The 16,400-nt window shown below is 38.7% G+C and overlaps 1 protein-coding gene across 2 annotated transcripts in view; it reads right to left on the bottom strand.

Moving 5' to 3' along the window:
- LOC109864254 (serine/threonine-protein kinase DCLK2) overlaps nt 1–16,400 on the bottom strand; it is a 39,983-nt gene continuing 23,583 nt past the window's right edge. For both annotated transcript variants that reach the window (XM_020445295.1, XM_020445296.1), the window contains exons 4-11: nt 9,780–9,957; nt 8,800–9,205; nt 7,825–8,375; nt 5,469–5,829; nt 4,573–4,769; nt 1,324–1,689; nt 500–684; nt 1–251 (exon numbers count right to left, since the gene is read on the bottom strand). In XM_020445295.1, coding sequence (XP_020300884.1) covers nt 176–251; nt 500–684; nt 1,324–1,689; nt 4,573–4,769; nt 5,469–5,829; nt 7,825–8,375; nt 8,800–9,205; nt 9,780–9,957 — 2,320 coding nt within the window. In that variant the 3' untranslated portion in view covers nt 1–175. The remainder of the gene's footprint in view (nt 252–499; nt 685–1,323; nt 1,690–4,572; nt 4,770–5,468; nt 5,830–7,824; nt 8,376–8,799; nt 9,206–9,779; nt 9,958–16,400) is intronic.

Here is a 16,400-nt window from a genome sequence, read left to right as displayed (position 1 = left end):
TTTTTTTTTTTTTTTTTTGTTTTTGTTTCTGACGCTTTTATCCGGCTTCTGACGTGGCGATCGCTTGCGCTAAGATCGCGATCAATCGTCGTTTTTTTCCGATCTGTTTTCAAACGTCAACGTGCTATTAGATCGGGAGATCTGTTATTCTTTGTTCTTCTGCCGATAATAGGCACTACCTCTTCTCGACGTCCGACTCCTGGTTCGATGCTTCCGTTACCGGTGGTAAGGGAGTTTCCACTGACACTTGTCTGCCAATACGCAAATTTAATGAGAGAATTATTAGAACAAAAGATATTGATATCGATATTTGTTCGTTCTATGTTATATCAACGTTCGCGAATGTATTTTTATAGACGCGACTGAGATTTCATTGAATAGAGTTTGACTGTGTGTGTGTGTGTGTGCAAACGAGAAAACTTTATCGAGATGGAACACGTGAAAAATGATTTCGGGTAGAGCTGACTCCTCACTTTTTTGTTCTGAATGTGATGTTTACCTGCTCGAGTGCCAATCGTAAGAATCTGGCGCGGAATTGCTTCTCTCGTGAAAACGTTGCGCTTTTACGCCTCTCATCGTATTGCGCTGAAACGAGAAGGACGCGCCGCTGTTTTCCGTTCCCGTCGATTCCGTCCCCACATTGTTGCCGGTCGTTCGTCCAAGTCGCTTAGACAGGAATGGATTCTGAAGAACAGAGACAGTTTTTTTTTTTTTTTTTGATATTTTTAATCCTTGATAAAGTTTCGCAAAATGTTGAGCGATTGAATTGTTCGATCGGTTTAAAAATGACACATAAATTTTTATTCTCGTTACTTTTGTCGAGAAATCGAAAAATCTGGTCTCGTGCGAAAAATCTGGGCACACAGTTAGAAATTACTTCGATAGTATTATCAGATCGCACGCTTATAACGCGGATGCACGATATATGGCCATCAGTCTTTCGTATTTTATAAGGATCGTACAGTTATCGATAATATCGACATGCACCTGTCGAAACTGTCATCGTGTAATATTCACGCGGGCACGTGCCGTTACGTCAAAGTCAGTTAAGCGGATGCACGTCGGGATATACTGTCGCAGCATATTGCAGTATTATACGTGATCTGAGCCTTGACGACGCGCAGTAGCACAGCGAGTATCTCCGTTTCCGTTTTCGAGCAAACGCGCAAATCGTTTCGCGAGATGCTTCCTGCGATATTCGTATGAGAAAGTTTCGAGACTATTTCTCACACTGTTTGCAAAAAAATTTTGCTTTTAGATTTGCTTGTTTTCTTTCTTAATTTTGATAAACTCTTCGGAAGTTAATTTAATTTTTTGTCTCACCTGAAAACTGTGCTGCTTTAGCATGGTCTTAATGAGCACCAATGTGCCGAGTTTGATGACTTCCTCGTCGGTGACGGTGACCGGTATGCGACAGTTGTCGGCTTCGCTCGGCAGTGGTTCGGTCGCGTCATTGGTCAGCCACGAATGTTGTTTTATCCCCGATATCTTGATCCTCTTCTCCGGCGATTTGTCGAGCATCTGTTCGATCAGATCCCGCAACTTCGAAGACACTTGATGCTCTTGCGGGAACACAAGCGAATTGGATCGAATAATTTCGTAGATTGCCGCGGCATCGGCACCGGACCAAGGAAGATCCCCAATTACCAGCGCGTACAATGTTACCCCCATCGACCACACGTCGCATGGCTAGAAATCAGATTTTTTCGCGTTGCGAAAGTTACATTTCAAGTCACATATTTAACGTCAAAAACGTTGAAAGAATAAAATAAAAATTTTGTGGTGAATTTGTCACTTGACTAAAATGACATTTATCGCTGTCCGTGATATTTAAGGGAGTTAGAGAGTCTTTGTTGTCTCTCTGTGATAACTCAACAATATAATATTGCTGAATGAATAATAACATGTGCAAATTATAAAAAAGCATATTTTCTAAAGTTACAACATTCGTCTCCACGCGATGTATTTATCTTAAACTCATTGTGTTAATCTTGTCATATTTTCTGACCTTCAAACTTATTTATCTCGTTGTTAGAAAGAGAAAGAGAGATAATAAGTTTTGCTCTACAAAAATCCTATTTGATGCGCATTATGCCATATCCGTAAAAAATCTGTAAATGTCAAGCTGCTATGTTTATTATAAAGATCCACAAAGAGAATGTCTTTTATTTATAAAAAAAGCTTACGGGGAGAAAGGTAAACACAACGACCATGAACTTCTATTCTGTGACATTTAAAAAATGTTGTTAGCCGTGACGCATTAACAATATCCGTATAATAGTTTTCAAAGACCTCCGCTCCTCCCCCTCCCCCCCCCGTGATTTCAGAAAATTTATCTTTCTCTTTAGATTATTCTCGTTATCTTATTATGTCGTAAGAAATCAAATATTATATATACGTTGCGACGATTGTGCGGACTCCGTATTTTATAGAATCGAAGAAAGACGGAGGTTCGAGCAAAACAGGGCGCGCGGAACTATTTCGCGAGAAAAAGAATTCGTTGCGCGTTCTTAACTGTTTCTTAATTAAATGAACTTTGCGCTAGCCGCCAAATCAGTTACTCTTTCGCGAGAATGTCAGCAATGTCGAAAACATAAATGTTAGTAATAAATGCGATTTAAATATATAGTTATTTCGTGTTTCCGCACACAATTCTCCGCAAAGTAGATTTCATTGCGATAAAGATTTATCTTTTCGTTACGACGAAATAAAAATGATGTACAGTTTTTGAAACAAAAGATTTTCGCTCGCATTTCATCACGTAAGCTAAAGCCGCCTTTGTCCGGGAACCGGCGCGCGGTCGTTTATTTCGCAGCACGTTGCGGATTAAGCGTAATCGAGCGTGCGAGTTCGCGGGTCGTGAGTCGCTTATTATAGATATATCGCCTTTTCCTCGACACGACGACGCGACGGAAATTCAAGCGATCGGCCGTGGTGTATCGATAAGGTCACGCGATAGCGGCATAGTCGGCCTCACCGAGTAATCTCTCGGAGATGATATACGGGGAGCAGAATTGTCACTGTGCTAAATTACACGCCGCCTTCTCCTTCTTTCTCTCGCACGAAAGCGTGTGATAATGCGCGCTCGATCTCGGCGCTAACATTTATATGCCCGCTGCCCCAACTATCTAGACAAACAATTCATATCGCCTCTCTTGCGACAAAGTCCCGAGACGCGAAGGGTTCTCTACGTGTGGAGATCGTGCGCGTTCAAATTTAGTTTATATCACGCGCGTTATAATATCGTTTCTTTTTAAGCACACGCTTTATCGTGACGAGGCAGAGCGTCGTCACACAGGCGGCCGCCGAGTAATCGACCGAGTGAGGGAGGGAGTATAATTAGAAAGAAAGATGTATATTAAAAAATAGAAGGTTGGAAGTATAGTCAGTGAAAAGAATCTTGAACGGGGGGGTGATGCGGAGTCGCCGACAAAAGATTTACATAGTCCAAGCAGAATCCGCGTAAAGAATAACATAACCGACCTCTGACCTTTCCCGATAATTAAAGATGCGCATGAAAGAGACGGGGTAAAAAAATGACATTCCCGTTGATTAAGAGGAGGTAGACTGGATCTATTGTATCGACCGAACGAGAACGAGTTTGTAGTTTAAACTTATTTTTGTATTTATTATTTGATAACGGATAAACGATTTTTTTCAGATTAAAAAAAAAAAAAAAAAACTAGTCAAAAAGAATTTCTGTCGGATCTCAATTGTTTTTAAACTTGACAAATTTTTTGCAGTTATCTCGACTCTAATATCGCACTGTAATTCAAATTCAAGAGTTGAGATATGAGGGAAGGAACAACAGACAGAGATAGAAACACCCATCTGTGAGAATGTTGTACTTTGTGTCAGTAGTATTCACGATATTCCAGTACTCTCTTGAGATTTGTAATGCACGAATCCGCTACAAATCGCAGCGTCATCAGGCGTTTCTCTCTCGAGCATACGAGAGAAAGCCTGTGCACATGCAACCAATTCAACGCGCAAATTATTCTCTCGCATCAGCCGGCTTGGCGCGCGTTTTCGTCGATACGCGTCGCAATACTGCGCTAGTTACCTTGAAGACTATTCAGAACAGGCAACACGATGTGCGCATACATGTTCAAATACAGGTTCCAATCGAATCGCATTTAATCGTCCGACGCCTGATAGGGTGGCCTTTTCCGCTTAATTCCAAATGTATACAATATATATTGTATCACGTATATATAATGGGTATGTAAACTCGCGAGAGAGGTTCGTTGGTCGAGAGTCTCTCTCGCGATGCATGTAGGTCACTCCGCACGTGTCGGCTCGAGAGGCCACTGCTTGCGGGTGGAAGTGAAGTGTAATAGTAGCGGCCGATTTATCGACTTTTAATCTCAACGAGATCGGTTCTGCCGCGCTCGTGACGCTTCGTTCGGTTTCTTCTTGCTTCGTTACAAGTTTCGTAAAATTGTCATGCACACCGCGAACGCGATTAAATAAACGCACGTATTCGGGAAAATTTAATTTGCAACAATTGTTATTTATACGAGCTAAAATTATACAGAGGATTATACGCGAGTGAGTGTAATACATACTTACCGGACCGAAGTAGTAATTGCTGGGAAGTGTTGTCTCGGGCGCCGCAAAAGCCGGCGTGCCGGCTTGTCCTATCAATAATTCTCCGGGTTCTCTTAATTGCGTGCTAACGCCGAGATCAGCAATTTTAATCCTGTCGTCCTTGTCCACCAGCAGGTTACTCGGCTTTATGTCACGGTGCACGATATTTTGATAATGCACTGCGCAAATCATGATAAAATACATCCACATAGCACCACTTTCAAATAACTGTCGTGATTTTATTAGAATTTATTAGCCCCAGATAACTATATATATATATATATATCTTGTTTGCTTTTTATTTTTCGTGTGAAAGTAGAACGATTTTCTTTAAACTTTAAATTGAGTGTTATTTGTGCAGTTTCAATATTTCTCTACAGTTTCTGACATCAATACGTATCATTGTTGTGGAAAATATACCAATTGTGATTATACGTGAACTTTACGCGTGAATGCACGCGCGATGCCTCTTTCGTCATTAATCTGCAATAAGCGCCAAATATATTGCGCAAATCCGTTTGTCGAGCAGATTTGCATACATATTATTTAACGCGTAAGTGATAAACATGATAAGCTGTGCGTGTTAAATGCGATCTTGTGTATTTTATGACATTAAAGAAACAAAAACTGATATCTTTGTAGCTTCAACAAACTATTAAATTAGTGTAATAGTATAAACAAAAAAACTCTAGAGAAAAATATTAAAAATTTCTGTTCGTACGCGTGTACACGTTCTCATATTTATATTTTCAAGTTTTATATAATTTAATAATCAAATTAATGAGCAACATTTTTGAAACAACTTTCCATAAAAAAAAAATTTTTTTTGCTCAAACACATCCCGTATTAAATTACATACAGTACGTCTAATGACTTACAATATTCAACTCCCAGTACGACGTCACGAAAATAACGCCTGGCCGTTTCCTCTTGCAGAGGGTTGTTAGTAGGTATAACGAGGATCTCGCCCCTGTGGACCAGTTCGAAAACCAGATAGAGGTTGTCCTTGTCAGGATGGTCGAGCACCTCGACTAACTTGACAACATTAGGATGATCGAGTTTTCTCAGAATGGCGATTTCCTTGTAAACATTTGCCAGAGGATCGACGCTCGTTCTTCGCGGCGCCATCCTCCCGAATATGCCCGCCTTCTTCATCAATTTTCTCTTGCTCAGTATCTTCATGGCGTAATATCGGCCGTTGTCCTCGTTGTAAACCTTTTTCACGAAGCCAAAAGAACCCTGAAAAGCAAACGCGAATTATGTGTAACAAAGACGCAAAAAAGTGCGCAGCTGCCGCGTTTGTGTTTTCAGGTGACGATTGATTAATTTAGTTGTGAGATAAATTAATTCAACGCTATTTAAATCGCGACAATGTATCAATCAATACAAAGCTAAAAGAAAAAGAGAAAAAGAGAGAGATCATTTTTTAATGACTTATCTCAAGATAACTTTCGTAATTATGCAATAAAAAAAGATCAACATAAGATGAAAAAAGTTGATCGATATTGTAAATACGTCGTTTATAAATACGATCTTTTCTAGCAAGTGTCGTTGAATTGATTAAATGTCAAATCGACATTAAATTTCATTTTGTCTGCTTTCACTTCGATAACGAATTCAATTTTAAGTTCAAATGTAGTTTTAAGCTGCGCGATAAGAAAAAGAAACAAATAAATAAATTTTACGACTTTTTTTCTTTCTTTTTCGCATGTCAGAAATAGCACGCAAAATGATAACTTTGTTCCTAAAAAAAAAAAAATCCCTCTTTCTTTCCCTCTTTATCTCTCTTTCTTTTTCCTCTGTTTTCTCTTTCGGTGAAACGTTCTCTGGAATTTCTGCTGCAAACCTCAAGAACGCGCGCGGTAAACTTTGCCTCGCAGTTCTCTGTGCTCTTCGCTCGACCATGATAAAATGCAAAGTTATTGCTATGACTCGTTCTTTTTTTCTTGCATCTGTTCTGAATTCAATCAGGCCACGTTGAGTGCGTAAGCATCGAAGCGAGCGGTTTTCATTCGACGCGTTTCTGTGCGCGCTTTCTCGTGCGAGGAAATTCTTTTGAAGTGTCATTTATCGAAAAACGAAAAACGGTACCTTTTAACCTTTTTTGTATAATATTAAAGGCTCTTGAATTTCTCTTGAACATTAATTCATGACGTCAGAAGGGCAAAAACATACAGTTTGCAAGTTATTTTACAATTTAGATCAAAATATAAGAAATTATTTGTGCTAGATTTTAAATAAAAAAAAAAAAAAAATAGAAAAAGAGTCAGAATTATGAAGTCGCTAAAATATGAAACGTCGCGTTTCTTACCCATGACGTTTGTTATTTAAAAAAGAACAAACTCAATAACATTATCGAGAGTGAGTATATTAAGCATTTTTATTTTAAATCACTAATTGAAACGCATCATTTGATCAATCGGGGAATTAACAGAAAAGCAATTAAGTGAGGAATATGGAAAGCAAATAGATCCGGCAGAAATAATTAAACTCGTTGAACAAAAAATCCGCACTTCAAACAATCTCCGAGGAAATGTGAGTTATAACGTGAGTTATATGTTTCAGAAGATTTATAAACTGTGCAATCGAGCGAAGTAGTATCGCGTGAATGTTGATTTTCACAATTTCTTGCACAAATTTTTATTTTTACGGTTGATATATTGCATCACCGATACGGTAACGCGATTATCGGCAATAATTTGCGATTGTTAATTACTTCTTAACAGGTATACGAAGAATGAACGGAAGAGAGAATGAAAATTGCTAGAAATGATGACTCGCAGTGCGAGGTATCGGTTTATTGAAGAAGCGCGCTCGATATCGATAATCATATCATTCCCTTATTCGATACGCAAAGACCGCGAAATGGTTTCGGCTTTTCACCGAACGAGGAACGCAATATGTTGATCCGCTTATCGACGAATGCGGCTTGATTGTTAAAACGTCGCGCACGTAATTGAAAAGGCTTTAGGCTTGTCGCAATATACATCAACAGTTAACCACGAAATTGATTCGACACAAAATACACATATATCAATATTTTCCTCTAAAACAATGATTTTCTTCTGTATACAGAGATTTTCTTTATCTCTCAACAAAAAGCGCGTTTGGTTTTCAAATATTTGGGATTACAAAATAAGTAAACAAAAATATAACAAGTACAAACGTATGCGCGTATAATAACGCGTTATCTTTGCTCGTTAACAAGATTTTAAGAAAAATTGATAATTTTACCTTTCCAATCTCGTCCAGCACTTTATATTGATTTAAGTGTTGACCGTCAGATTGACTGTCAACGAACATGCCGCTCCCAACGGAACGCTCTCTGTTGAGTGTCCTGTTGTAACTTCTGGGTGAGCCCTGAGGACTGCCGTAAGGTGAATACGGGTAACGAGGATAAATAGGTCTGTCAGTGACATTGCTGGCCGATCGCTGGCTTGGTCCCGGTTCGCCAGGCAGAGATAATTTTCTCGCGTCCGTCTTCGAACAAGTAATATCAACGTTGGCGGTAACGTTGGCTTTCACATTTGTGTCATTTGTAATTGCAAAGTTCGTGTCACTATTATTAGTACGGGCCACCGTCGACTTATTGTAGTCGAGCTTTTGTGTCTCGCGGATCTCGGACAGATCCGTGATCTTATTAACCGCGGTTTCGTCATTGTTTCCGCCGCTTTCCAAAAGTTTCTTATCGTGTTTCTGCCAGGTTTCGCTTTCCTGTGTCCCTCGATCCTCCGTGTTGTGTCTATTGCAGGATAGATCCTTTATGGACATCAGTTTGAAGTTTTCTAGACAAAAATGTTAACAACAATAATAATAATAATTGGCAAAAAGAACGTTATTAAACTGTAACAGCGCATTTCTCAAACAGCGGCGCGTGACTTTCCGCGTTGTAACTTCGTTAAAAGTTAATTTCTCGAGAAGAGTACAATTGTTTTTTAATGTTAAAAAACTAAATGAAAAACATTTAAATCTACAAAAAAAAAAACACATTTGAAAGAATATTAGAATTGTTTTTGTATTTTTAGACGAAAGTTGCACCATGAAAAATTGGAAGATCAAAGATATATCACCCTCTTTCAACCAGATTCCCTACAGATTCCCGAGAAATTCCAAATTTTGTGACGTGAAATTCCTGCAGCCTATTATCATAACATAAAAAACTTATTCCCCCAAGATCTTGATAACGGGATGTAGGTTTTTTTTGCTTACCGAAACACGGTGTTATCTGTCTATCGCGCTCGATATCTTCCTGCTTGACAGATTCTTGCTTCACATCCTTCCCGTCCTGAATGCTGGACATGTCGAGGCTGGGGCTCGACATTTTTCTGTACGTGGTTTCAATATATTCTATTGTCGGCATTCTCTTCCCCAATATGTTCACGTCTGAATACTGCTCGTCAGTATTTATTTCTACGAAACCGCCGCTAGTGAGACCAATATTATTGATCAAAAGTGTTTCCTTTTGTTTCCGCCATCTTTCCAGCACCTGTACGCAATTACCGCCGCTCGAAATCGAGACCGTTGTCCAGAGTCTGTTGTCGTCGAAGCTACCCCGCGTGCTCTCGTAGCCGCTGCTCAGTCTTCGGACAACGTTGTCAGCAGTCGCTTTCAGGCTCTGCTTCAACAACGTATCATCTCGTAATAGCAGAAAAACGGCCGACGAGAGAGTCAACATAGAATAGTGGTTCGCGCGATACTCTGCGTGCGTAATTATAAAGAGATCGGCAAATCCCGTAGCCAGCGATCGCTCAAATTTTTTTTTCCTTTTTTTTTTTTACGTAATCTACTATTATCTTATCTAGTAACGTTATTGATTAAATTAACGACACACTGTCTTCCGTTAAATTAATTAAAAATTGGCACTGCGAAAAACATCACGTTGACCGATACGTGATCGAAGGTGTCCACTTTTTGAGCGGATTTCTTTTTATCGATTCACCTATCGATACCAAAAGTGATATTCTTCCAACTGACGGGAGGATTTGAAGGATTTTGAGTGATAAATAAACAAATAAATTTTTCTTTCCCGCCGAATCCAAGGAACCGCTCGTTACGTGGTTTGTCGATCTCTCTATAAATATACACAGAATAATATTCTCGCAAACACCATCGTGTGTTGGCTCGCACTGGTCGTGTTACTGTTATTAGCTTTTCGAAGATCCCTGTGCTTCGACTGTATCATCCCGTACCTCTTCTTCGAGATATAACGCGCTGTCCTTGCGCACTTCCTGATTGGATTGAATCGAGTCCGTTGGCACGTTCGACGAATCTGATGCATTCGTCGATACTTGTTCAGTATCAGGCGAGTCTTGTATATGCCTAGGTGAAATTTCGGAAAAAGGAGAGGGCTGATCGATCGCTCTGCGTCTGAAAATAAATAAATAAAAGTTTTTTTTTTTCTACGACATATTCACACGTTGTACACGTGTATACACAAGTCTCGTTTGTGTTTGTAAAACACGTGAAAGATTGTCTTTTTTTTTTTTAATCGTTTCATTATATTGCGTCGCGTGAAAGTGCAGAACTTTACGACTTGATACAACGAAATGTCAAACAGTCAACCCCGCATGCTGCGCCGTTGATTACTTATCGAGATAATCGACACGATATCTTACGCTATAAAATAATAATTACGAGATGGGAGAAAGTGCGCGTATGCGAACAAACCTTTTCATATGTCTACGACATATAAATAGAGAGCTTTGACGAACGAAGCCTTGTGCGACCTGAACGGCTCGTTTATCGGCTTGCGTATAGTATAATGATGCAGAGCGTTGATTCTGCAGGTAACGTTGAAATATCGATAATTCGAATTCCATAATGAACAATAACTTGAATGTTTTTTTTAAGCGATTTCATCTTCAAAAAGATATTATATCCTTTCACAGGTTTTGCTTTTAACTATTGAAAAAAAAAAATATATATATATAATAAAATATATATATATATAATATTTCGATGCAAGCATCAGTTTTATTTGTGTGTGATAATTGCGTGTGTGATAATTGTCGTTAAGACAATTGAGTGTGTAGTAAATGCAAAACGGTTTGTCGGTTCACTCTCTCGTAAAGCTGTTCCGTGGATCAATAGATCCACGCGAACGTGCCAGCTAAGATAATCACTTAACATCAAGTTGACCCTGAGGAGTCGAGAGGCGGCATCCTCATTAAGTTCCGAGTTGTGCGGTGTCGCGTAAACACGCGCTCGCTCACGGCAAGAAACAAGCCATCTGCAAGTGAGATTTGATGATGATAGCCCCGCCGTCGAGAAAAGTAAAAAATATGAAAGTATAGAGGTTACAGACTTTTGTAATTCACAGAATAAAAATGAGGCAAAGAGCGAGAAGATAATGTGCAAGAAAAGAATCTATACATTTTTCCAATACATTTTATCGTTCTTTCAAACAAACTTGGTTTAAAAACACGTCGTCTGATACGATAAAAAGTCAAGAATTCGGTTTTATATATACGCGAGGTCAAAGATGAAAAACGCCGTTAAAAGAGCCGTTGCAATCACTTTTTATCGAGAAGTTTTTAGAACAAGTATTGTAAAACTATCTAAAAAAAAAACGCTCCACTTTCTTTCTCATAAATTTTTATAATTTAAAAAGTGTCGGATTCGTGAAATTTGAATTTATGATTCTTTTGAAACGTTTTGCAAGCAAGTAATTTATGCGCTATCCGTGTAAGTATACATTTATTGATTTATTGTTAAAAAATCTTTGTATTTTTGTTTTTAGATATAAGATTTAGCCATTGTTTCTCAACAATTGCGTGACTCTTCTTCTACAAAGGATTAAATCCTTTGTTCGCGTGACGACGCAACCTGTCGGTACACTTCGTCTCGGTGAGAGACGGTGAACTTCGTCCACATCGTAAACATTTTTGCTTTAAAAGTCGACCAAGAAAAACATCGATAATGCGATAGTTCATTTTTCATCCTTAATAGACTGGAGAGAATAATGGCAAGGCGCAAACTTTATGGTTGGCGGCACGCGAGGCGCCGTTTGTACGCCGTCTGATGTATGCAGAGAGAGAGAGAGAGAGTGAAGTGCAATTCGACGCGAAGCATGATGCTCGCCGGATCAATTGTGCAGCCCAAAAGTAGGCCATATTGAGTGCAACGGTGGGACGCGCAAGATCTCTGCATTCGCGCGCCGTGTCGCTCTCTCGAGGCAAAATCTCATCCCAAGTCAAAAATGCTTTTTTCTCGTTCGAATATTGATCAATGGAATCGCCTAACGAGGCGCAAATTAGGGACTTGGTGAAGCGAGAGAAGATGCAGAGAGAGAGAGAGAGAGAGAGAACTATTACTGTGCGGGAATCTGTCTTAAATATTATACGTTTCACTGATGGGTCGTATTCTACAATTTTATTGAAATCGATATTGGAATTAAACTTCAAGACTCCGGCGAGCGATTTCGCGTATTCGCAATTAGCTGTTTCCCCACTAATTGAGAATCGCATTGCTCTAAAGTGTTCTTGAACACACAAGTAATGCGTCACATCATCACTTACAAATGCGCGAATCGAACAAATCTGTATATAAAGTACAGTTCCGCGCAAATCTCTCTATCAAACTCTATTTCTATATTAGCGAGAGAGAACCACGTTGTATATAATTTTAATTGCTGTGCTTTAATTATAACTTAAGCGTTTCAATTATCCGAACGTAATGAATAGTGAGTCACAGCTTAACGTGTGATGGAAATTTGATGTAGGAAGGTAAATACAAAGATTATTAACGAGTAAACTTGATGTGAAAATGTTGAAAGTTTCCAATATAGTTTTTGTTGTTAGCGCAAACTCCGTACTTTTTTAGTCTTGCAAAGCTTCGTCTTATTAATCCTTGTTTTTTTTAATATTCCGATAATTACATATAATTCTCAGTAATCGTACTGGTTGTATAAAAAAAATTCACACGAACTATCACGCAAAATAAACGTGCGCGATTCTTGCGACAAAAACTGGTCTTTGACATATTCTACGTGCGTGATGCGCGTTATTCTAAGAATGTGCATCGAAGAATCTGCGCCGCCACGATTTGTACACAAATATGTACGTTCAACTTGCACAAGCGGCGTGAAGATCAAATAAAGTCTCGCAATTGCAAAACTTTCTACGTAGAAAGTACATCAAAGGCAAATCAAAGGTGTAAACTTTCTACGAAGAGAGAAAAAACTTCGGAAAGTTACGAAATTCTATCTGCAGCGCACATTTTTCTCTTGTTCAATTTGTGTTCTTTAAAGCTAAAAAAATGCAAGTTAAAAAAAAAAAAAAAAAAAAAAACAATTGCTTTTGCATCTTTACATTGATAAGATTTCCATTTCTAATTGAACACGTCGAAACGTTTTTATTCGCGTTTTTTTTGATCGATCAATGCGGACATACACAGCGAGAGTAACCGGTTGCCACGAGATTGGCAGTAAATCGTTTACGTATCGCGGCAGAATATTCCTCCAGAAAAACGTTTAACACTCGACGAGGTTGAGAACGATCCGCGAATGCCAACGTACGGCTGCTGATCACGCGTAAATGTCTATCACGCGGATCGCGATTATCGCAAAAACCGAGCGCCGCCGTATGCGTCGTCGTTTAAGTACGTAGACCACGTAGCACCGAGGAATGCATATTTATTCCATTTTTGTCTCGTTATGTACAGCGGTCGATTGACAATTGAGTAATACGTACGAACGTAAATCACAATACGAACGTAAATCACAATACGGATCGACCGAACAAAAATTGAAGAAAAAAAAATAGAAAAGCGATTTTTCCGCAAATCGTTTTGCAAAAATAAACGACAATCCACAAGCTTGGTTACCCGACAATATTTAATAAGCAATTAATTCATGTATACTGAAATTACATATAGAATACATATACAATTTATATTACTGTAGTATTCATATTTATATTAATTTTTTGTCACGTTAATTCGCTGCTTTTTTTGACACGATTAAAGGCGTTTCTCTCAGAGAACTTTTTTAGAATGTTAAAATCTTATATTTTCTTTTTTTTTACGTATTTTTTTATGTGTATTTTAGTACAAGAGACGAGAGAGAGAGAGAGAGAGAGAGAGAAAGAGAGAGAGAGAGAGAGAGAGAGAGAGAGAGAGAGAGAGAGAGAGAGAGAGAGAGAGAGACAGAGACAGAGAGAGAGACAGAGAGAATTAAATAATTAAAGAGCACTATAGATAAAAATTAGATTTGCGTCCTTTTAAGTAAAAGCTTTTGATAAAAAATTAATATTCCTCATCTTTTTAAATGGGCGCGATAAAAAAAAAAAAAAACCCGAGAGAATGTTGCAAGCGGAAGAAAACAGGGGAACTCGGTAATAATAAATAAATGACGCGAAGAAAGCGTAAGAGGGATAAATGTGAGAACTTCACGTTCTTTTGATAAATTGCGTAATCCAGAAATGATAAAAGTATGCCACGACATCGGAATCGCCTCCTCGTTCCAAGTCGTAACTTGTGATAAAATATCAAGTATTTCCATGTATCGCCCACGATTCGCATATTTCATTTAGCTGTCGGTTTCGGAACTGTATGCAGAAAAGAGATTACGCAGAAAACAAGCATAAATGATATCTGTCAAATGTCAAAAACATCGAATTTAACTTTTGCCCTTAACGTCATTATCTCATTGTTATCCCGCGATACTACATATGCCGGAGAATGCAGCGACTTAATTATGTAACTTCGGTGATTTCTGTTTAGAAGCGATCGGAAAAGTTGCGCAACGATGCTCTCGATGTCGATAAGAGAGACCGTAAAGTCTATCCTCACGCCTGATCTGGACGCGTCTTAATTAGAGATTCATGCCCGTGAGGTATTAATCAACCGCGAACGACATGCCGAAGAGGCACGAAATAATTAATTATTATTCCAGGAACGAAACGCGCGCTCTCTCTTGTCGCACGCACGCTTCTTTATTCCTTTATCCGTAGGATAAATCAGTCACGGACGGATAATTAGCACGGACAAATATATTAATTACATTGTAATTATATTGTAACATGGCAGGGCGTGTCACGCAAACCGGTTTTGCTCGCACGAACAATTTAAACGCATGAGCGCACATATACACGGTATTTGTTGTAAAATTTTTGAAAAAAGCACAATTTGTTAATGACGCCGTGAATTGCAAAAATGCTCAATTTAACATTGCATAAAAACGCAACGTTGTCAAAATGCGGAGATGAATAGATGAAATTTTGTTGTTGTTGAAAGATTTCGCTGTGTATAGTTCACTGATAAGTCAGTGACGGAAATGTAAAAAACAACAACTGTGCGTTCTATTTCTGTTCTTTTTTACGGTAATAAAGATACGCCAACGAAAATGAAGACGGTGTGACGTGAATAATAAACTATAGAATTTTCTGCGATGCGACGACGTGAAATATTCAACGTGAAACTAAAGTGCGACGCAAAAACATTTCTTTGTGTTGAAAACTAAAGCCAGTTTTATCTCTTGAATAAATTTAAGCGCAGTTGATTAATTAATTAATGTCTACCGTTAATACTAATTTAAGTTGTTAAAAGACAATATATCGTTCAGAGGATACGGATACAAATATGTTCGCGGTTGTGTTAGCCACAACTTCCGGGACTCGAGTTGCACAGCACTAGTATTATTTGCTTCCAACATAAAGCGAGAACCTCGGGGAACTATACATCCGCAGCTTTATGACACTCCACACAATGTGTATACGTGTGTGTGCACTCGGTGCCGCGCAAATAATACAGTCTATGGTAAATCTCTCAAAGCATTTCCGGATATTTCACGCCACAAGCCATTTCTATATTTCGCGCGCCGCGCTTGACACATTTTGTCACGAGAAATCTTCGCGAAAAGGCAGCTACGTTATTTTAAAATGCTAAGTCACATTTTGTTTGTACGTTGTTCCATTTTCCGTGTGTGTGAAATTTCGAAAATTCGTTGCGTCTGTATATCTTTTCTCTAATTAATAATCGCAATATCGACGTAGTAAAAAACGATGATTGATGAATTTTTTGAAAATAATTGAAGATAAAAAAAACGACGTGCGTTACGAGTGCGTTAAAATGCACGTATCTCTCGCGATATAAAAGCGATATTAATTTTGACGTTTGATGCGCGGACATATGAGTTGAGTATAAAAAAAAAAATAGGAAAGTGGAGAATCGACGAGTATCTTCGGGCTATTAGTCGGTTATTATAACGTGACGGTGTCTCGAAGTAATGGCGTTATTAACGGCACGACTGTGTGTGATCCTCTATAGTTCCCGTATCGTTTTTTCATGCATTGTTACGAGCATCAACGATCGATATCACTCTCACAATAACGTTATTTTTCGCGACAGAGGTTAGCTGAAATGCAACTTTTCTCGGTGCATGGGATTCCATTATATTCTCTAGATGGTTAGAGCGAATTGCTTTCTTCCGAATAAAAAACTTTCAATGGAATAGCATTCACATTTATCGTAACGTAGTCTGCCCGGAAAAAATAATATCGCAAGTAAGAGCGTTGTCCATTTCAAATCAAATGTACATTCGACTCGTTGTTTGTTCGCCTGTGAGAAGAATAAACGTAGAAATTGAAAAGCAACAAAAAACAGTAGTAGGTACGCACAAAGAGAGAAAGAGAGCACTTGACTACAAAAGAAATCGGAAAGAAAAGCTGGAAAATAGACCGGCTTTGTGCCGATCAGGAGAGCTCTTTGATTAACGTTATTAGGCAACCAGCGCTTATAAACGTCAGGAGTGGATGTGCATCACTTTGATGAATAATCGCACTGCTACATCGCACGGACGATTGGATTTCATT

Source organism: Pseudomyrmex gracilis, unplaced genomic scaffold (genome assembly GCF_002006095.1).
Source record: "Pseudomyrmex gracilis isolate BER0280 unplaced genomic scaffold, ASM200609v1 scaffold_18, whole genome shotgun sequence".
Lineage (NCBI taxonomy): Eukaryota > Metazoa > Arthropoda > Insecta > Hymenoptera > Formicidae > Pseudomyrmex > Pseudomyrmex gracilis.
This window is presented reverse-complemented; position numbering and strand designations above follow the sequence as displayed.